Here is a 22,011-nt window from a genome sequence, read left to right as displayed (position 1 = left end):
AGGCAGATTTGATAATAATTTTGACCCCATAATGTAACGAAAAATAAAAAATAGATAATTTCTCATGATTCGGTAAAAATCTAGCCCCAATAATTTCGAACAAACAAATTCAGATGAATCAGATTATTTATAGGTCGAGTCTAATACCCACATGGACCAGGACCAATAAAATAATGTCATATATTTAAGTAAAATTCAACATATATTATTTCCTAATTTCGTTAAAAGAATGAATATTTGTAATCGTAAAGGGCAATTGTTAAGGGAAAATTATATATGAGGGGTATTTTAAAGAGAAAATAATGCGGTTAAGCAAACTTTTACTACTTAATTAGTCATCACATCTATTATTTGCTATAATTACCATTCGCGACTAACATTAACTATTAATTACGTGGGATGACTTCAAGTTTGTATAATTAATTAGCCACATTTGTATAATTCACAACTAACAATTCTTCGTTTGATTTGTATTTGTATACGATGATTTGTAGTTGTATTTGAAATCTCACTATTTAGCTGGACTCACAAGTTAGTGACATTAGAATCAATCGAGAAATCTGTCAAAATTTTGATGGATACAACGAAAGGGGAAGAGATGCGGAAGAGGGCGGTGGAGTTGACCAATAAGATCAAGAGTTCCTTTAGCCCCGGAGATGTATATTTGTCTAACTTGCTCGAAGATAGAAGCACAATCTGTCAATAGTCTATTTATTCAACTTTATATCGTTTAAGTGTCTACATATGAACATCCAAAGTTCGAGGGCATAGATATCTGCTAGAGGCTGTTTTATTTAAAATATAATTTAAGACTGATTTTAGAGTCGCCACTTAATTTTTAAGAAAAAATCAAGAAAACTATTCATTTCCACAAGACTAAAACAGGAATCTAGTGAAAACTTGTAAAGGGGTTCGAGGCTCTTATTAACATTCTAGGAAGGTTTTTTAAAACATCTAGAATATCCACTAATGTGGTTATTCGACAATTAATTATTTGGCTAAAGTAATTTAACTTAACTTAAATTGAACTATTTTTTAGTTAAGTCCATTTAGAGATGACTGATTTAGTTATATTGTTAAAACGAAATGAGCGTCTTTCGGGGATTTGAACTTTTCAACCCTAAGATTAACGACAAATACTAACAAGCAAAACAAACACAGTAAAGTGAAAAGGGAAAGAGGGTTGGACCCAAATCTGGTTTTTGAAATGAGAGTCATGAATAATATAAGAGAAAACACCCAAATAATATTCTGAAATTTGTATACTACCGCATTCTAAAGAAAAAATAATAATAATAATAATAATAATCTTGAAGCTCAAGAGAAGACAAGGGAACATTAGAAGCCTATTACGAACTTAGTACATTGATTAAAGACCATTAGAAGTAGAGATTAAGAAGTGGGATGGGTCTTTTGGTGGGCTACTGTATCCGTAGGAAAAGGTTTTGGAGATAGCAATTTGGGAATTTGAAAATGGAGCATAGTGTGGTCAATTTGAATTAAGAAAATAACCCCATGAATTTGCAATCTTAATCAAATTGGTGCAATTGGTTAAATTCGACCCAAAATTAAAATAAGATGGATTGTTCTCAATTAATTAACAAGCTTCTTAATCTTTAACAAAATAACATAATTAAACTAATTAATTCGAAAATATTAACTATTAATTAACTAAACTAATTGACAAAACTTAAGTAAAACTAAATTTGCAAACTATTTTTGAAATTTATAAAACAATTTTTTTTAAATTGTTTGGAATCTAAGAAGCTCGAAAGGGTCAAAATTGGGTGTCAACAGAGGTAAAGTTAAATTACTTGCATTAGTTTACGTTTGCTCTTCCTAGTACTTGTAATCTCAAAACATATCTTATATGTGATCAATAATTCCCATGTCATTTTTTATTTCCATAATATTATTATTTCTTGTTTGAGAGAATGTAGTAAATTAATGTTGAAAATTTTATAAGAAGCTTGGTTTAAAATGTCAGTATTTATATTTTATAGCACTAAAGTTATGAAAAAGTACACCTTGAAGAGTTGTCTACAAGCTAACCAACATTTTTTAACTCAACAAAATGACTTATGTCTGCTAATCACAAAATGAATATAGAAAATATCAAAGTAACTGGGAAAATTGGAGGGGTTTTGCAAAATAAAAAAATTTTTAATCACAAAATGAATATAGAATATCTTCCTTCTTTATAAATTTTTTTAATTATGAATAGTAATTTAGTTGGAACTAAAAATATTTTTTTCGTCTTAGCTCGTTTTTTCATAACACTAATCTCATTACACACTACAATATTTTTCCACACTTCTCGTGTTAAGACAAAGACTTTATTGGATCAGGACGACCAAAGTGTATATACAGCTTTTTAAAATAATGATAGTATCTGTGCTAATTTGTGTATATATATATAACTAGACTATTATATTACTCCCTCCGTCCCATTTTATGTGGCAACATTTGATCGGGCACGGAGTTTAAGAAATAAATGAAGACTTTGAAATGTTTACCAAATTGCCCTTTAAAAAGTAGACTCTTTTTTCTCTCTCCTCATAAATGTATTGGAGTATTATTTTAAGATTAAGTGGGACCAACAAGGATAAAAGAGCAATTGTACCTTTATAAACTTACCATACAAGGAAATGTGACATTCTTTTTGGGACTGACCATAAAATCTTTAAAATAAGTTACTCACCTACCACACTACCACCTACCACACTACTACTTCTATGACTTCCCCAACTACCAGTTCCGCACCGAAAAAAATTACTCCCTCCGTCCCATTTTATGTGGCAACATTTGATCGGGCACGGAGTTTAAGAAATAAATGAAGACTTTGAAATGTTTACCAAATTGCCCTTTAAAAAGTAGACTCTTTTTTCTCTCTCCTCATAAATGTATTGGAGTATTATTTTAAGATTAAGTGGGACCAACAAGGATAAAAGAGCAATTGTACCTTTATAAACTTACCATACAAGGAAATGTGACATTCTTTTTGGGACTGACCAAAAAGGAAATGTTGCCACATAAAATGGGACAGAGGGAGTATTAAATATCTATTTCGAAGGTGATGCTCCCAACAATTTTTTTTCCATATTTAGGAGTCAAACTCAAATTTTTTAGTTAAAGATGAAATAGTCTCACCGCTGTACTACGATCTATGTTGGTGCCTTTCATAATTACAAACAAATGTGATATTTATGTATATAAAAACCTTATTATACCCCACTTTTGTCTATTTAATTGCAGGACATCATTTAATATTCCTAACTATAAGTCATCTATCAAACACACAAAGATAAGTAAAGGAAAAAGAATAAACTGCCACATTTGCTTAATTGTCCCAACTTATGGGCAACATATATATTTGTTTTTTTTTTCCTGTTTTTTTTTTTTTAATTATGTGGACTATACACAAATGAAGTGTAGGATTATACAATATGATGTGTCAATATTTAATGGGTTAGCTAAATTAATTATTTGAGAGCTTAGATATTGTTGAAATAAATGGAGAAAATATATACTTGTCCACTTACATTATCCTCATATTTCCTAAAATATTATCACTTTAGTCTCAAATAAATAAATTAATTGAGCCTATTAAATGTAGCCAAATCATATCGTATAATCCTACACTTCATTTGGGTATAGTCAACAAAATTTGCATCATCTAATTCATCTTAAGCTAATATTTTTATTAGCGTAGATCAGTATAATAATTAATAAATCTGAACACATAAATTTATAGTACGAATGATTCAATGTTAAGAACCTTAAAAGGTTGAATTTGTGGAATTTTAATGTGAATATAACTATGTATGTTTATGTATTTTCTTAATAAGGGCTCTAGCTAGCTGGTTATTGATTGTACGAACCTTTTGAACTATAGTTTATAATTAATAATATATAAAATCAATAATCCCAATCACCATAAGTGAACAAAAACTATACAAATTAGAAGTGACTTAGCATAGAAGAAAATAAAACTTGGCACTTTGGTATGAAAAGACATGTCCCTGTCTAGCAGCAAATTTCTCTTGGCCTACAACATGATATGTTTTTAGTTGATTTCTTGTACAAGTTAGATTTTTTTATTTTGATTGATTGATCCAAAAAAAAAATTATTTAAAAATATGACTTAACGGTCAATGAAGTAAGTGATTAAAATTCAAGTTTCAATAAAAATAAAATAATTTAGGTGATTTCTTTTTATTTGTCTGAAAATTTTGATACATAGAGCTATGGACATTACACATATCCTATAGAATATTTAAAGTATACGCAAATTGTCTTGAGAAATTATATTTTTATTTAATTTATGCATAGTATTTAGAGCTCATTGTCCCGACTAATAAAATTTTGTATGTTCAAACTTGAATAAACTAAATATGTTAAGAATGAAGGGATCTTATTTATTTCACATCAGATAAAAGAAAATCATTGCTGCATAATTTGTTTACAAAGTATATAACTATGATATACCGAGTAGCCTAAACGCGTTGGTTCTTGACAGAGAGGATAGTAATCATCACATACATGAATTTTAAAACTTTCAATATATTTTCGTGATATTCAAGTCAGTTTACGTACATCTAAATTTAACGTATGAAATATATATGTGTTATCTTTTATCATTAATGAGGTAACTCTATCCATTAGTACTAAAACAAGTAAAAAGAAGTTACCTAGTAATTTTTGTTTCTAACTGCGATCTCATGATTTTCAACTTACGTCTTGACCACTAAACCATATTTTTGAATTAAAAAAAATACTATAATTAACAAATTAAAGTATTTTTAATAGATTTTTTATTTATTTACTCTCGAAATTCAAACAGCACCAACAACGTTTTGTTATAATTGAATAATTGGGGTTTCCAATCATTACCCCTCCAATTTGCATAGTTATCCAAGTTAACTTTGATATTTTTTTGTGATTATGCTATGATTAGTCGACATAAGTCACTTTCTTGAGTTTTTAAATATTTTCTTCAAATACAGCTTATTGACAACTCTTCAAGAAATTTTTTTCACAAATTTAGTACTATAAATACTAGCATTTTTACATCAAGCTTCTTATAAATTCTTCAACAATAATTTATTAATTAACCTATCTTTCTTCCCTCTATATAATAATATTTTTGTAAGAAAAAATAAAATGGGTATTATTGATCACATATCAGATATGTTTGAGATTACAAGTACTAGGAAGAGCAAACGTAAACCAATGCAGGTAATTTAATTTGCATGCTACATATAATAATTTTTGTTTTTATTTATTTTAATTTCTTTTAATTATTTTTTAAACTAATTTATTTTTCTATAAATTTTATTTCAGACAGTTGAAATTAAGGTGAAAATGGATTGTGATGGATGTGAAAGGAAGGTTACTAATGCAGTTTCATCTATTAAAGGTTCATTTTTCACTAATCTTGGCTTTTACATATATATTTTTTCTTATTATTATTGTAGAATATAGTCGCAAACAATGATAAATTTCATTTAAACCGTTCAATTACATGTACTTAATTCTACAATCGCAAAATGACATCTCACTCCCAACCACAATCATACTTGATTCTACAACGTCAGTCAGTTCAGAGCTCCACTTATTTCACTCAAATTTCATTCTGGTCATGGATAAATTTAATTTATAACTATATCAATATATTTAATTTAATATTGAAATAGGTACCAAGACTTGTATATACATATATGTATATTCCATATTACTAATCTCATTTTATGGACAATAATCATTTATACATAACTTGATTTTGATCATTTTTATTGTTGAATTATTTGTGTTTAGGTGTGAAATCAGTGGATGTAAGTAGAAAGCAAAGCAAAGTAACAGTAAGTGGTTATATTGAACCAAAAAAGGTGTTAAAAAGGGTGCAAAATACAGGAAAAAAGGCAGAATTTTGGCCATATGTTGAATATAATTTGGTGTCATATCCATATGCAATAGGTGCATATGACAAAAAGGCACCCTCTGGCTATGTAAGGGATGTTCCACAAGCTTTTCAAACACCAAATACCCCTACTCAAAGGCTCACCTCGATGTTTAGTGATGAAAATCCTAATGCTTGTCAAATCATGTGACCATATATTTAAGTGCGTGATTCGGATTTCAGAAGTTTCAGATTTAAGTGCGTGATTCGGATTTAGTCAAAACTTCAATGCGGACTCCAAACTTCAGGTGGGAAAATATATATATATATGTGCGCACTAAAATTTGTATTTTGAAATATAGTGGGAGTACTAAAATTTTGGTCTTAGGCTAGTTATAAAGCAAAAAAGTTTGTGCTAGTTAGATGTTTGTTGTGTCTCACAAATTTTTTCCTTAGATAGAACTTTAACGCCCCCTATATTGTGAATTGCTCTTCTTCTCTTGTGGATGTAGATCGGCTTACCGAATCATGTTAAATGTATGTGTTTGTTGTTGCATGACAATGAATTTAACAATATAATTTAATCAAATTTAAGTGCCAAACAAAACAAGTTGTTAGTTATCGGAGAAACAAACTTTATAAAAAAAGATTGATTTCACAAAAATATATACGAAGTTTATGACAATCAAATCGTTCATTTTTTTCTGCAAATAATTTTGTAATTTATTCCTCTACTATGAGTCAATGAAGGTTAATATTGTCATTTGTCATTATCATTATCATTAATCAATAATTTATGTTCCATCACATGTAACAACATTTTCATGTGATGACTAATGTCAGGGACCGATGCAGCTTTATGTTAACGAGTTTGTCTAAAATCATAATTTTAATGTAAAATATAAATTTTAATTCACTAAAATTGTAATATGAATTTATAATTTTAAAAATATAATGAATTTTAAAGGGTGAATTCATAAAATTTATAGATTATTTTTAGACTAGAATTATGTTTTCCATTCGATGTTTGAATATTCATTTTCGGATATCAACTATGTCGGATTTGCACCAATGTAAAGTTCATTAAAAGAAATATTTCAAGACTCTAATAATTCCAATTCATGTTGCATAAAATTTATTATAAAAAAATGCTTTATATCGGGAAAAAAAAAATTAAACGAAAATTTATATCATCTCACCTCTATCATTACTGATTAGTAGTGTCATTCACAACTTTAGAGTTTTCGCCCCAACCTAGATTAGGGGATCGTTAGACCGTAGCTTGCTACTGAAAAACGTTGAGATCCTTTCTTTTATCATTTTACCCTTCACCTTTTAATTATCTTCTATTTTCTATGGGGTGGAAGAAATAGAAATAGCTTTTATGTTATAAGATAACAAATATATTGCAATTATATTTATGCATGTACTAAGTAGCAACAATATTTCTCCTACTATACATAATAAAGATTTGAATAAATGTCTAAGAAATATATCTACTTGTGAAATTACAGTTGAGATCCTCAATCAGATGTTCTTACGTTCAAGTTCTTCAGAATTTTTTATTTTTTTAATTGAAAGCATCATTTTAAGAAATTCATCGAGTTAATGCCTTAGATGATCACTCAACTATCCACTTTTGGCTCAGAAAGTCACTCAACTTTTAATTTTCACTAAAAAATCACTATGTGAGTGACTTTCTGAGAAAAGACTGGATAGTTGAGTGACCATCTGAGATATTAACCCGAAATTCATCCTATAATACAGGAATTTGAATTTAGTCAATTATTAATCATATGTCATACATTCGAGTTCTTGAGAATGAAATTTTTTCTGATTTTCACAAACAGCTATGCTATGAAAATTAACAATATGTAATGCATTTCCTCATATTTGGCTCTAAAAGGAACCATGTAAAAATAGAACCAGATTGTCCTACATTCATATTTTACCCTAGACTTTGATAAATAAAAAAATCAACCAACATCTTAAATGTATTTTCTTTTTCTAGATAATGATGGTGTTCAAACAGCTAGCTAGACGTCAACTAATACATCATCGAAAATCTAATACCTTCAACCAACACAAGTACAAGATAACTCTACCTGATCTCCATTACGATACGTTCAATGAACTCGTGTTGGTTATGTCCAGAAAAAAATACACACAGCTATCTTGATTCCACCAAACTCTTCACTTTCCTCTTTCACTTGGTCCAGGCAATGTGCAGCAACAGCAAAATTTTCCATGCTCATATGTAAATAATGGGGGGGCTATATTTTCACTTTTAGAACTCATAACCAATATCTCCATAAATACATTTGCATTATGATTTGGGCGACTGCTTTTTCTGTGCAACGTATTTCCCATATTTCTTCAACACGGCATCTTCAGACGAAATATCCCATAGCTGGAAACGATAAGCAAAGACAAAGTTCTCAGCTCAAAAGCACAGAAACTTCAAATGTTGATTAATTGCCAGAGATTACTTATTAGAACCAATAACTCTTTATGTTGTGTTCCAAAAAATAGGAGGTTTGGGGGATTTACCAGAACTAACCAAAAGTTTCAAAAGGAACAGAACGCACCTGCAACTTTCCTTTAGAGCCACCAATAGCAAGAAAAAAGGGGCAATCATCTGAGAAGGATACAGTGAAGACGGCTCCCTGAGAATAATATAAAACAAGAGAATCTAAGCAACCATCTAAAACCTTTTTCATAACAGGTTTGAGGAAATATAAGCATCAAACTTGAATTTTTAAGAACCACAAAACATTTGAAAATCACATACAGCTTTCGGATTCCTAGATGCGATACAAGAAGGTTGATTGTTGGTCAAATCCCCATAATTTAACCTGCAGCACATTTATCAAATTAATAACCAAAATAGCTCTCATCCCACGGAATATATCAAAACTAGGTAATAAGCAGCAGAGACAGATAGAGCGTACCATCTTGTCCGTGGAGCCAGTTGCAAGAAGCTGCCCAACAATACACGAGCAAAGTGAGGAAGACAAATGTTGAAAAGGAAACATTAAATAAGGGTAAAGCCAAAAAAAAAAGAAAAAAAAAGTCCCTCTTACATTTGGGACTAGAGGATTGAAGCACAACGAGGACGCTGCTTTATCATGAGCATGGATGGTGAAACTTGGCTTTGTCTCAGAAGTCGAAGCAGAACTAGCAGCACGGATATCAAAACTAGTAACGGTACCGTTCTCCAAGCTGACCTGAAAGTTTTAAGGAACTCTGATTTGGTTAGCAATTTCTTAGTATCTAATATACATCAAGAATGAGATTCCTGACCTGACTTTAAAATGAATTTATTCATCCTTCCCAAAAAACGCTTAGATGTCATGCAGTTATAAGGTACAGAAATTTAGTGATCGAGCCAAGGGTAAACATAATTATGCGGCGTTTTGAATTTATCCAGTGCTTATTTTCATTTAAGTCCATAGAGACTCGGAGGCGAATAAATACTTCCAATTTTCTGTATTAAATAAATAATATATGTCAAAAAGTTCAACAAGCAAAAAATATAAAACTAATATGCACGAGGGAAAAGTAAACTAGTTGTCAAACTTAATTTCAATAACATTCCACCCCCAATCCCATCCTCAGTTCTCATACTAATGCTAAGAATCGTTAACAATCTCTCCACTAATGATTCCCATATCAGAATCAAAAGAATTATATTATCCTGTAGCATACCAAAGCAAATAAAGCCTCAACACAGATTGAATTAATAACAAACATGATGCGAGCACTGACCACAAATGAATGCTCCGAATGCGGATCCCAAGCCAAGCTTTCAACATCAGCACCAACTGAAAACTTAAATCCACTGTGAGAGGGTTTCCTCCCATCCTTCTGCAAGACATGTTGAAACATTAATTAGCATCTTAAAGTAAGAAACTAATCCACAGTCCTAACTTGCAAGAATAAAGGGGGGGAAAAAAGGAAAAAGGAGAAGTGTTCTATCACCAAGCAAACTGTATGATCGAATGACCCGCTCAGAAGAATCTGTGGAGCAAATGGATTCCATGCAACTGCTTGAACCTGTCAAACATAGCAAGACAATGAATCTACTTCGTTCAATAATTTGTAAGCAAGTTAGTCTAATGTTCTATACGTAATTCAACTTTCGTCAGTAATATTCCAAACTCTAGCAAAGATGAGATATTTTAACTTTATCTAGGTTACTGGGGTTCTGATACAACACGCTGAGATGTTTATAGAACTGCTAAATTTTCTAAATTCTACCTTGTCGGTATGGTCATTCATAGTGAGATTACAGGCTTCGGTAGTCACATCCCAAACCTTGACGGTATGATCAGCACTAGCACTAGCAAGTATATTCCTGCATAGAATGTTGAATAAGACGATTTGAAGTTTGACCAAGTCTCAAAGAGATGCACTGACAAACATCAAACACTCATCAATCAAATTACCATACCTATATTCCTTGTTCCAAGAAAGACCAAGTACTGCATCCTTGTGGCTATCCTTTTTGTATTTGATAGATTTCTGCAAGAAAATTTGCAAAGTAGGTAAATGGAGCATAAAAGTAAGTTTTCTCAGACAATTATCATATACTCAGTAAAGACCACCATGCAAATGATAAAAACTGGTAAATCGTTCGCCTTCTTTCATGTTCTTAAATATTAAGGTAATAATTTTATTTTCATTTTTTTTTGGGGGGGGGGTTCAACAATTGGTATTTGGTGTGCATTAAATAATTCCCACTTGTCTGCTGCCATGACGGACTAACAAAATAGTGGTTTAGAGTAAGTTTCTCTTCAAACCAAATAATATGACAATTTAATTCCAAATGCAGAAACAACTATAAGTCTCTCTTCCTACCTCGTGTCTATCTGTCACTCAAAAAGAGCATTGCCAATGCCCACAAGGACAGATGGGGGAGGTTCACATAAAAGCTGGTGCTTTAACCAAAAGAAGGTACTGAGATTATGAACACTGATAGTCACAATATGCCTGCCATGTACGGTATGTTGCAGTAAATAGAGTAGCGGCATGGAGAGTAAGTTAAACAAGAACATGCCGGTTGACCAGAAGTCCAAACCCGTTAAGGTAGCTACTTGACTTGTTGGTACAAATCTAAAGCTCCTTGTAGGGTTCCACCTCAGGTTGCTCAAATGGCCATAAATTAGAGGCTGTAAGATAACTAATGCAAATAGTTCCTACTCCAGAATATCAAGCAACAAAGTACAAACCTATTATTCAAGATCTGGCATGTCGCACATGTATGAAGTAAGAGGGACAATCGGCACTAGTGGAGACATAAACCTGAGCACACTAACCATCTTCGATTGCAAAATGTCATAGCCTACTATTTTTTCATTTTTTTAGTTGATTCTATAAGTTTGCAGTAGCCTACTACTTTATTCCAAATAGAAGTCTCCGGAAACTAGTTCACAATGACATGGAGAATGACCAATGAAAATCTTGACGTATTTCCTACCTTTAGGCTTTAACATCTAGAATAAATTTCAGCTGCACAAGCTGACCTAGCATACAAGAGCATTCCAATCGAAAATTGGATCAAAGAATAGAAAGATCAAATTGCTTAAATTACCTTTTTTCCCTTTCTCTTTATATCAGCGATGCCACCTAAAATAACAGATGGTTGCACCTCATCTATCTACAGAGAAAGTGGACAGTGAGATATGATCAGTAGTGACTCAGGAATTCATAAACATCAGTGTAGAGTCACTTACTATGTCAATGTCCCAAATTTCAATTGCTGGTTCCATTGAACCCCACAGCTATGAAGTTACCTATCAACGTATAATTCATTTTATTAACATGAGTAAATGAAAAGTTGCTTTCAAAGGTAACATATGTTCAAAACCAGTAAGAGAAAATACTTCAGCAGCATGAAGGTCAACTTCAACCAGAACCATACCTCTCTCCCCGCCTTTAATAGGGCAATCAAGCCATGCTGTGCAAAGAGGAAATGCAGGTATAATAAGAGCATGGTGAACATACATGTTTGTTTCAGCATCTGATAGATCTTCCAAAATCATTATCTGTTGGCACAGATCAGAGTCACAAATCAAAGGGCAGTCAAAATGAAACTACCTGGACCATACAGATGGAAGTATTATCAAGCCGTTGAGTCGTGAAGTAAGTTCTACTTGCCTCAAGATGACTGACATCATCCTCATTGCTTGCACAAACTATAACAAAATCATCAGGTCTTATTATCATGTCATCATCTTCTTCAGAGTCATTGTCCTGAAAGAATAATTTTCTGAGTTAGTAATACTTGAACGGATAAAACATGATGAAACAACAAATTGATCATAGTACAACCTTATCCTTGAGATATGGGTCCATGTCATTACTTGCATAGTACAAGTCTTTGAGTCCTGAACCAAAAAGCTCAATTCCTGACAATGTCAAACATCATGCAAAAAGAGAGAAAAGTTAGGAATAGTTTTCCAAATAAAAATTGATATAAACTAGGCTTGGGAAAAATCAATATGAAAAATATTTATCTTATCAAAAAGAGTTGAATATAAAAAATACTGCCAGTACATTAGATATTAAAAAAAACAACTATGTTCAACCCAAATCAACATATGAGTCAATGCACTAAGTTTACCCTCCTCCTCTTCATCATAGTTGTCCATGTCCAGTTCCTTTAAACCATCTATTATGTCATCGGTTCCTGCAGAAGAAACTTGCGTAGCCTTTCCAAGTGCATCAGCAGCAGCTAATGCAATAGCAACTTCATCATCCTCATTTTCCTCGGATTCATCAACATTCATATCTTCTTCAGCCTCCTCGTCATCACTATCTTCACTGGAAGGGGAGTAAAGAAACAGACTTTCAAGAGTAGGGCAAAGTAAAGATTACACAGAACGTAAGTATCAAGTTTAATTCCAAGAAATATAGGTTTTTAATCGGTCAATGTTAATTACATTTACACCTCGTTTGGATGGTTGTTACCCATTGTATTGTATTGTATTGTAATGTTAGTTTAAATACAATATTTGTTCTGATTGTTGCTTAAATTTTATTAAATTGTATCATTAAATCTATCGTTAGGTAACGACGAAAAGTACCATTACGTGTAATGACCAATTTGGTGTGATCAAGTAGTTAGCTTAATTTTTTCTTCTCATTATATCACTACTTATTATTTAATAACCTGATTTTATCCTCTTCCCTACTATATGTTGTTTTATTACTGTCTGTTGTTTCCGTTATTTCTACTACTTTTTCTAGACTGTTTGTATCTTGAATCGAAGGTCTACCGGAAACAATCATTCTACCTTTGAGCTAAAGGTCACACCTGCGTACAATCTACCCTCCCCATACCTCCACTTTGCGGAATTACACAGAATATGTTGTAGTTGTTCGCTCTATCTTGTATCCTACTTTTCTTGTAAGGTTTATCTTCCAAATCATTGATGTGTGACGTTATGTAGGTAAGAACAATACAATCTATCCAAACATTGTATTCATTTAAGCAATACAACACAACACATTATAAAACAATACATAACAACTATCCAAACAGAGTGTTACCCACAGCAAAAAGCTTTTCCCTGTGAATTGTATGATATGAGAAAAGCATCAGTGTTGCCGAATCAAATAACATGCAATACACCACATGAACGGTTAATTCATTCTGATAATGCTCACTGAAACAGGTTGATATTTAGCCTAGCCGTTTCAGCAGAACTAATTTAATTGGTACTAACAATTATGCATTATTCGGAAACACCCTCTCTACCTTCACGAGGTAATGATAAGTTCTGCCTACATTCTAGGCTCCTCAACTTGGGTTCTCACCACTTTCGGATATTGGGGAAAAACATTATGAAAAAATTAACATGTACCGTTTATCAAAAAGACCACTCTTCAAAATCTGTTCAATTTCCTCCTTTGTAGGTGGATCAGCCTCAGCTGGTACAGACTTTGCAACCCCTTTGGGAACCCATGAAATAGCTGCTATCATTCTTAAATTGCTTTATTAACCTACAACCACAAACAAAAACATCAGTATGAGAAGAAATCAAATCAACAATAGAGACAAGGATGATTAAACAAATTCACAAAGTAATTACCAAAAATCAAACTTATCGCTAGAAGATTATTCAGCCAATAAGAGTTTGAGTTAATTAGAGATTCAGAAAGAAAAAATTGTGAAGAGTTTGATGTTGCAGAGAAATATGGCGCCTAGGGTTTTAGCAGGAACTTAAGGAAGAAGGTGATGCATTTATTAGCCACTCTTTGGACCCTGTTTAAGATATAGCCATTAATTTATAATAATTTGTATATTTAGCCACTTCATAAATAACTTTAATTTTGAACTATCATTTTTATTTTGACGTTTATATCAGTATTAACGGCACAAGGAGTTGTTGTACTAGGGGCAAATGTGGGGTACAAAAAATTAAAGTACTCCAAAAAGAGATGGCCCTCCACAAATTGTGTAGCTACGATAATACTGAATCTGATCATATAATAAAATTAATAATACACAAATTTTAAATAATATAAAGTTGTAAATAATTTTATCCTGTTTATATGGCAATGATAGTGGAAAAAGAAAAAGTAATAAACAAGAAAAAATCTCAACAATTTGGAGAAAGATAATTTTTAAGAGGAGAAAACGATTAAACTTTCAGAAAAAACTCATTTATGTCATTCATTAAAACTTTGACTCATCTTTGTCATTGTTGTTAAAGAAAAAAGCTCATTCATGCCACTTTATTTAACTCCGATTTTGCAAAACTATTTTTACATCCCAAACAATGTGACATTTTTCGATTGAAGTCTTTGGATCAAAAGTACTCTTTTTGCTTCTTCTTCCGTAAGAACAATAAAAACACATAAAGAACATAAACAACTCCCAAATTTTCAAGATCTTTAATTCTTCACGTTGTAGGTATTTTAATTATTTTTCAGTAGTTGTGACATTTGTTTCACCCAAAAGAATAAAAATTGAAAAGAAAAGCTTTAAACTGATATACTGCCCATCTCAAATTATCTATGGTGATTCATAGTTTAATAATGTAAATATTTTAATGAAAAATTATATTTTAAGACTTAATGAGGATAAAATTATAATTATATTTTACTCCCTCCGTCCCATTTTATATGATGTACTTTGATTTGGCACAAACTTTAAGAAAAATGGAAAGACTCTACAATGTTCCGAAAATACCCTTATTAATAAGTCTAAATTTTTAAATAAAAAAAAAATACTATATCTCACTTTGAATAGAAAAGTTTATGACTTTTCTCTCTCTCATAAGTTAATGTCACATCAGTCATTAATATAAATCCAAAAGAATCCAATATATTTATTTCTCTCTCTTCTTTCTTCTCCACTCTCCATTCTCCATTATCTCTCCCCTTAAATCTTTCAATGAAGAAGAAAGACTCCAAAATGATTGAGTTTTTGCCATTGCAGGTAAAAGTAGTTTTTTTTTTTCATGATTTTAATTATAGTTTCAAAAAATTGATAACATAAAAAAAAAATGTGGGAAAAGATTAAAATTTTCAGTTTCTAGCGCCAATTTTTTTGCCAAAGTTTAAAATATTAGCTAATAAGAAAAAAGAAGAAACATTCATCAATTTTTTTTTTAAGTGAGGACAACTTTTGATTGTACATTCTTTAATTTTTTAAAATAAAAATAAAATTACATTCACATACGGAGTACTTCACAATTCTATAAATAGTGTAAAAGAAAAAAATAATATGATAAAATGGTGAAAAGACAGAATGAGTTATGACAAATATTGAAAAAAGTGTAAAAGCATTGTTGACTATTAGCAAAAAGAGAAAAGTAGTTGTACTTTACTGCATTTCAATAACTTTTTCTTTAAATTAAAAGAGTGCAACTATTGAAATAAAGAGATTCAAGAAGGGTAAAATAGGGATAATGTCATTAAATATTTACCAAATAAGGAAATGTGTCATTCTTTTTGGGACTGACCAAAAAGGAAAGTGAGTCATATAAATTGGGACAGAGGGAGTAATATTTTTTTGAGATGTACATTATATCAGTTTAAGAAACACGATAAATAATTTGAGACAAAGAAAATAATGTTGTAAAGTTTTAAAATCAACTTATTACTAGCTTTTTAATAGGTCTGACGAAAAGGAAATTAATAACCTTTATTGTTAATTTGACTAAATCCAACGAATCGAGTTTAATATATAGTATATTATATACTTCTTGCAGTTTATATTAAAGTTGATGTACTACCCATAGCCAGTATCTTATTATTTAAATGTTGCACTAATTTTTTTATAATAATAATTATAACAAAATCTTATAATATCCCCCAATATACTTTCTGTAAATAGTTTGAGATTCTTTATTTTGGATAGATAGATAAGACTTTGAGAATTAGTTGTAATACTTTATTTTTACTGCCAACTTGCTGCTCATTTTGCCCCCCTTTGGTTGAGACGCAAATAGATATCTCGCTATTTTTAACAAGATTTATGTTTATTATAATAAAACTTTTCACTAATTCAACAATAATTTTCTTGACTTTATCTCCTATATAATATAATACAATTCAATCACAATGTACCATTCAAAGAAATGACTGGACATCTCCTCCACACTAATATCCAAAAAAATAAAATTTGTTAATTTCTTAATAAATAGGGATACTATTCGCATTTTCTTTTAACATTATTAAGATAATATCAAATTATTGGTAAAGATAAGTCATAAATAAAAACTTGTTTATGATATTAGACATATTAACTTTCTAGAAAAAGAATTTAGACACATTTTCTTTACATTGTTATTCAGTGAAAGAATTTAGACAATATCTTAGTCAATGAAGACATTTCTTTCACACTAATCTTCAAAAATAAATTTAGTTAATTACTTGACAACAAAGTCTCTTTCTTTTAAGATACTATTTAATTTTCCTCTGATAATATATAGATAAAATTATCTCAATAAATCATAAATAAATTCCTCTCATATGCTGGCAGAGCTCAATTGGTGAAGATTGTCTTGTTTTCTATACAAACTTTTTGGGCACAAATCTTTGCACTTCCTAAGAAGATCCTACATGCTATTGAGAGTCTATGTGGAAAGTTTTTGTGGACAGGTAGTGTGGAGGCATCAAAGAAAGCATTAATATCCTGGGAGAAGCTATGTTGGCCTAAAGCAAGTGGAGGTTTGAATTTCCTGGATGTGTTTATTTGGAATAATGCAGCTATTGGAAAGTTACTATGGAATCTCTGTAAGAAAAAGGATAAATTATGGGTGGAATGGACACATAGTTACTATGGGCAAAGAGGAATTTGGGGCATTCAAGCAAATCAAGCTTCGTGGCTGGTACAAAGAATTCTTAAAGCTCATAAACATCTTCAAGCTGCTGGCTACAATGAGCATAGTTTACAGCAAATGGAACAGTACTCTATTAAGAAGGTTTATGAAAAGATGAGAGGAGATAGGGAGAAAGTGGAGTGGAGAAAGTTGATATGGTCCAACTATGGTGCACCAAAGTGGTTGTTCATACTGTATTTAGCTCTAAATAGGAGGTTGTCAACGAAAGATAGAATGGCAAAATGGGGAGTAACATCTAATTTGACATGTCCATTATGTCAAGTGGAGGATGAGGATATCGATCACCTTTTTTTTGCATGCATGTTCACTGCTGGAATATGGAAGAAGCTGCTAGCTTGGCAAGGAATACAACGTACAGGAGGGAAGTGGCATGAAGAAGTACAATGGGCAACAACACATATGAAGAGCAACACTAGCAAAGCCAAGGTGTATAGGATGGTTATGGCAGGAACCATCTATCATGTGTGGATAGAGCGCAACAACAGAATCTTTCAGTTCAAACAGAGAAATGAGGAGTTCATGATTAGACACATCATTAGAGATGTACATGGAAGAGGATCCCATTATGGGAAGATAGGCAACAGACTTCAAGAACTCAATGTATACCCTTAGGAGAGAAGCTGTGAGAGAAGGCTGATAGATAGAGTGTGATGTTTCAGCAAGTCTTGGAGCATGTATGTCCAAGTCTGCTGTTTTTTTCCAGTGTGTAATGTTCACTTTGGTAAATAAAATTTTAATTACCAAAAAAAAAAAAAAAAAAAAACATCAGATTATTTTTATAAAGACTAGTGAGAAAAAATAATAATTAAATCATAACATAATAATATCAACTTCATTTAATTGATCTAATAAAATTCAATTTTTAACTCCAAGTAAAAGGTAAATATATCTTTGTGGTCCCCATAAGGGATATTTTGGGAAATTCACACATTCCGTTGACCATGCCACGTCATTTTCTAATCACATACCTCCACGTCACCATCTTCAATTCATCCTAACCGTTCATTTATAACCTAACGGTTGTAAATCCATTATTCCAGATGCTTCCAAATTTTTAAACCATAGTTAGTTAACTAACCAACCCATGATTCCCGCAAAACGTGTCTCCACTGGTGGAGAATAAACCATAGTTAAGTAAAGGGTAAAAGTGGATTAATTCATGCCATTAGTCAAGAAATGTTATTAGAACATTACAAGGTTATTCATGTCATGAATGACAAAAACAACCAACTAAACCACATTATTTATATTAACTTATTTAAACAACTTTTAACTTTAACTAGTTTAGTTTTGACTTAATTCCAACACTAAATCCGCCAACTAAACCATATTATTTATTTGAACTTATTTAAACAACTTAACAACTTTATAACTTTAACTAGTTTAGTTTTGACTTAATTCCAACAACTAAATCCACCAACTAAATTTAAAGCCAAGTGTCAAAACTAGATGGACACAAAATCAATTTTGTCATCAATAGGATCAACTAGTGTTGGTACTTATACTTAACAAATATATTATTTCTAAATTTAAAGCCAAGTGTCAAAACTAGATGGACACAAATCGATCTTGCAGGAAAATCAATTTTGTCACCAATAGGATCAACTACTGTTGGTACTTATGCATAACAAACACATTAATACTAAATTAAAGCTTAATATCAACACTAGATGGACACAAATCGATCTTGCAGGAAAATCAATTTTGTCATCAACTAGTGTTGGTACTTATACTTAACAAATATATTATTTCTAAATTTAAAGCCAAGTGTCAAAACTAGATGGACACAAATCAATCTTAAAAGAAAATCAATTTTGTCACCAATAGGATCAACTACTGTTGGTACTTATGCATAACAAACACATTATTACTAAATTAAAGCTTAATATCAACACTAGATGGACACAAATCAATCTTAAAAGAAAATCAATTTTATTACTAAATTAAACAACTAGTGTTGGTACTTATGCTAAACAAACACTCGATGGACACAAACAAATTAATCACAAAATTAAAAGCTAAGTATCAATACTAGATGGACACAAACACATTATAAAATTTAGAAATACCAAACCTTATCTCCTACTTTGATGAAAGAAGCTTGTATCAACTTTTTTAGATGTTGAGCTTCCTCAGTTGCCTAGCCCGCAAAATCAACCCTAGAAAAAGATTCAATAAATCCCAAATTGGTCAAGGCCAGCAAAATCCATCATTTCACTCAAACACAAATTGGAAGAGAAACTCAAGAAAACAAATGCTAGTCTATTTGTTCCTTAAGCCATTTCTTTTTTTTCATTTTTGCTTCACAAGCAATGCATACAAACATTAAACAGTAAACAATTTTCATCTAAGGAAAAACAATGATTACAAGTCAACCATGACACCCACAACTTCATAAAAATCCATCAAAACAAAGAGTTAAACTGAAGGTAACTACCAAGCCACTCAAAAACAAAAATCATAACCTTGTAAAAACATTATTATTAGAAACCCCACATAGTAAAAACCAAAACCCAACTCCAAAAAAACTTCAAAAACTGATCTTGATCATCAAAAACTCAATGGAAAGAAAAGAAAACAAAAAACACAATTTTTACTCGAAATAAAATTCCCAAAACCACAAAATCAAGATTAGAGATATGTGTTCATTGAAGTGAAGAATTGGACATAGAAATACAGTAAAGCTAAAAGGGTGTTGAGGGAAGCTAAAGAAAACAAATGCTAGTCTATTCGCTCCTTAAGCCATTTCTTCCTTTTTTTCATTTTTGCTTCACAAGCAGTGCATACAAACATTAAACAGTAAACAATTTTCAACTAGCACACCCGATGATACCCACCCAATAATTGATTGAACTTGGTAATAGTTGATGGATAAATGAGATTCTAATTATAGAAGCACCAGGCTATAAATGTAAAGCAATATTCTCATGGGACATGATATCCTATTTTAATACAAACCTTTACGGCAATATCAGGAGCTGAACCTCCCTGATTGCACGGCCTCAGCAAGAGCAATACCTCCCTCACCAATATTGCAACTGCAGGAGAAATCATCTTTAGGAAAAACGAGACAAAATGAACTCATGAAACATCAGAGGTATAAAGAAAAAAAAAAGGCATACCTTGGAGTTAAGCCCAAACCACCAGATGTATACTCCCTCTGTTGCCGGAGATTGCAGCTGCCAGCCACGCGCTGCTGCTGCCGCCGGTCTGCGCTGTTGATGTTGCTGTTGAACGAGGTGGAGCGACCTGCAGCGTCGGTCGGGGATGGGTGGCTCGACCTGTAACGCCGGTCGGGGATGGGTGGGGGTGACCGCCGGTCGGGCGTAGGTCGGGGTTGAGAGGAGTGCGAGAGGTTAGGAGAGAAAAAGATGACAGGGTTTTAGGGTTTTAGGGTTTTGAGCTTATCATTTTTTTTTTCAAAGAAGTGTTAATTTACCGACCACGGAATGTCGATATTTTTTAAAATAATTATTTATATTTAAAAATATTTAATAAATATCAACATTGTAAAGTTGATATTATTTAAATAAAATGATAATTTAAATATACCGACCTCTTAAGGTCGGTATTTATTAATTTATTTTAATATAAACTCACCTCTTGATGTCGATTTTATTAATTAAAATTATATATATATATATATAGACACTTAATGTTTTACCGAACCTAAAATTTTACACCATTTTTTTAGAGTTTAAATGTTTTAAAAATGTAAATTAAATATTTTTGAATTTTATCTTATTTTATTAATTTTATTTTAAAAGATATGAAAACTACAAAAATAAAATCACACTTTAAGGTACATTTTGTTTTTAATTTATTCAAAGTTTTAATAATAAATTAGTGATTTTAATTTTTATATTTTTTGATCTAGTTATTTAATTTTTCCTAGTTAATATTATTATTATTATTATATTCTTATCTATTAACAACAAAAAAAAAATAAAAAAAATAACTTACCCATTACCCTTACCCCACTAACCTACTCCCATACACTCCCACTCCCTCACATTCTCCTCAACTAAACAGCCCACTAAGGCTGGCAATGGAACCGGGAGGTACTGGTACCGGTTCCGGTCCGTTTCGGTCCGTTACCGATTCCGTCTCGGTTCCGGATAGTACCGGCTAGATCCGGTATTGTACCGGTCTGGGAGGGTAACGGGACGGAAACCGGGATTTACCGATCCGTCCCGGTCCGGTTAGTCCCGGTTCCGGCCCGGTTCGATCAGTTTTTTTTATTTTTAATCTGAAATTTCAAATTATAGTCGTTGAGAGCCGTTGGGCAACGAGTTTTTGGGCCCCACCAACGGCTCTTTCACCCCCATAACCCCCCTTTACACCTCCCTACCCCCCAAACTTTTTTTAATACCCCAAACTTCTTAAAACTACATTTTCATCCTTTTTTTTAACTATAAATACCCCTAATCTTTCATTCTTTTCACTCACAAAAATATCTTCTAATCTCTCTACTCTCTACTCTCTAAATTCTCTTATTCTCGTTAAAATTATGAATTTGATCTTTGGAAATTGGAGCTTCAAAATTCAACTTTCAATTTTCGGCTTCCGGTCATACACGTCTACTTTTTTAAGTAGACGTTTGGTACATTCGTTCCAACTCACTTTTCATTTAGTTATTTATTTGTTTGCATTTAATTATTTATTTTGTGAGTAATTAATCTCTAGTCTCTACTTATTTAGTTATTTATTTGTTTAAAACTTTGCTAATCATTTTCGTATTATATATAATTTACT

General features: G+C 31.6%; 2 protein-coding genes and 1 pseudogene across 3 annotated transcripts; 2 read left to right on the top strand and 1 right to left on the bottom strand.

Moving 5' to 3' along the window:
* Window positions 1-5,095: 5,095 nt before the first annotated feature.
* On the top strand, window positions 5,096-20,913 carry LOC102581483 (heavy metal-associated isoprenylated plant protein 26-like). The gene is made up of 4 exons (XM_006360355.2): window positions 5,096-5,238; window positions 5,344-5,419; window positions 5,818-6,117; window positions 20,886-20,913. Exons 1-3 carry the CDS (start codon window positions 5,164-5,166, stop codon window positions 6,108-6,110), a joined length of 444 nt encoding a protein of 147 aa, XP_006360417.1. The 5' UTR covers window positions 5,096-5,163; the 3' UTR covers window positions 6,111-6,117; window positions 20,886-20,913.
* On the bottom strand, window positions 7,758-20,623 carry LOC102581147 (uncharacterized WD repeat-containing protein C17D11.16-like; annotated as a pseudogene). Its single transcript, XR_368346.2, has 19 exons — window positions 20,379-20,623; window positions 20,215-20,294; window positions 19,331-19,415; window positions 13,768-13,906; window positions 12,525-12,724; window positions 12,233-12,309; window positions 12,059-12,154; window positions 11,823-11,946; window positions 11,635-11,694; window positions 11,493-11,558; window positions 10,353-10,423; window positions 10,160-10,256; window positions 9,881-9,955; window positions 9,668-9,766; window positions 8,983-9,126; window positions 8,851-8,880; window positions 8,691-8,754; window positions 8,488-8,565; window positions 7,758-8,309 (listed from the first exon to the last, which is right to left on the bottom strand). The product of XR_368346.2 is annotated as an uncharacterized WD repeat-containing protein C17D11.16-like (transcript).
* LOC107063230 (uncharacterized) lies at window positions 15,262-17,945 on the top strand. Its single transcript, XM_015314826.1, has 2 exons — window positions 15,262-15,347; window positions 16,896-17,945. The coding sequence occupies exon 2, from the start codon at window positions 17,314-17,316 to the stop codon at window positions 17,866-17,868; it is 555 nt and encodes a 184-aa protein (XP_015170312.1). The 5' UTR covers window positions 15,262-15,347; window positions 16,896-17,313; the 3' UTR covers window positions 17,869-17,945.
* Window positions 20,914-22,011: the final 1,098 nt, after the last annotated feature.

The sequence above is a fragment of the Solanum tuberosum genome, unplaced genomic scaffold (assembly GCF_000226075.1).
Source record: "Solanum tuberosum cultivar DM 1-3 516 R44 unplaced genomic scaffold, SolTub_3.0 scf00322, whole genome shotgun sequence".
In the NCBI taxonomy this organism is placed as follows: Eukaryota; Viridiplantae; Streptophyta; class Magnoliopsida; order Solanales; family Solanaceae; genus Solanum; species Solanum tuberosum.
Note: the sequence above shows the minus strand (reverse complement) of the source record. Positions and strands in the feature narration are given on the sequence as shown.

Excerpts from the sequence above, each read along its gene's own strand:
- LOC102581483 (XM_006360355.2), top strand. The coding sequence starts at position 5,164 with ATGGGTATTATTGATCACATATCAGATATGTTTGAGATTACAAGTACT. Across the intron at positions 5,239-5,343 it reads GCAAACGTAAACCAATGCAG|ACAGTTGAAATTAAGGTGAA; the intron begins GTAATTTAATTT and ends ATTTTATTTCAG. Across the intron at positions 5,420-5,817 it reads TGCAGTTTCATCTATTAAAG|GTGTGAAATCAGTGGATGTA; the intron begins GTTCATTTTTCA and ends ATTTGTGTTTAG.
- LOC107063230 (XM_015314826.1), top strand. The coding sequence starts at position 17,314 with ATGGAACAGTACTCTATTAAGAAGGTTTATGAAAAGATGAGAGGAGAT.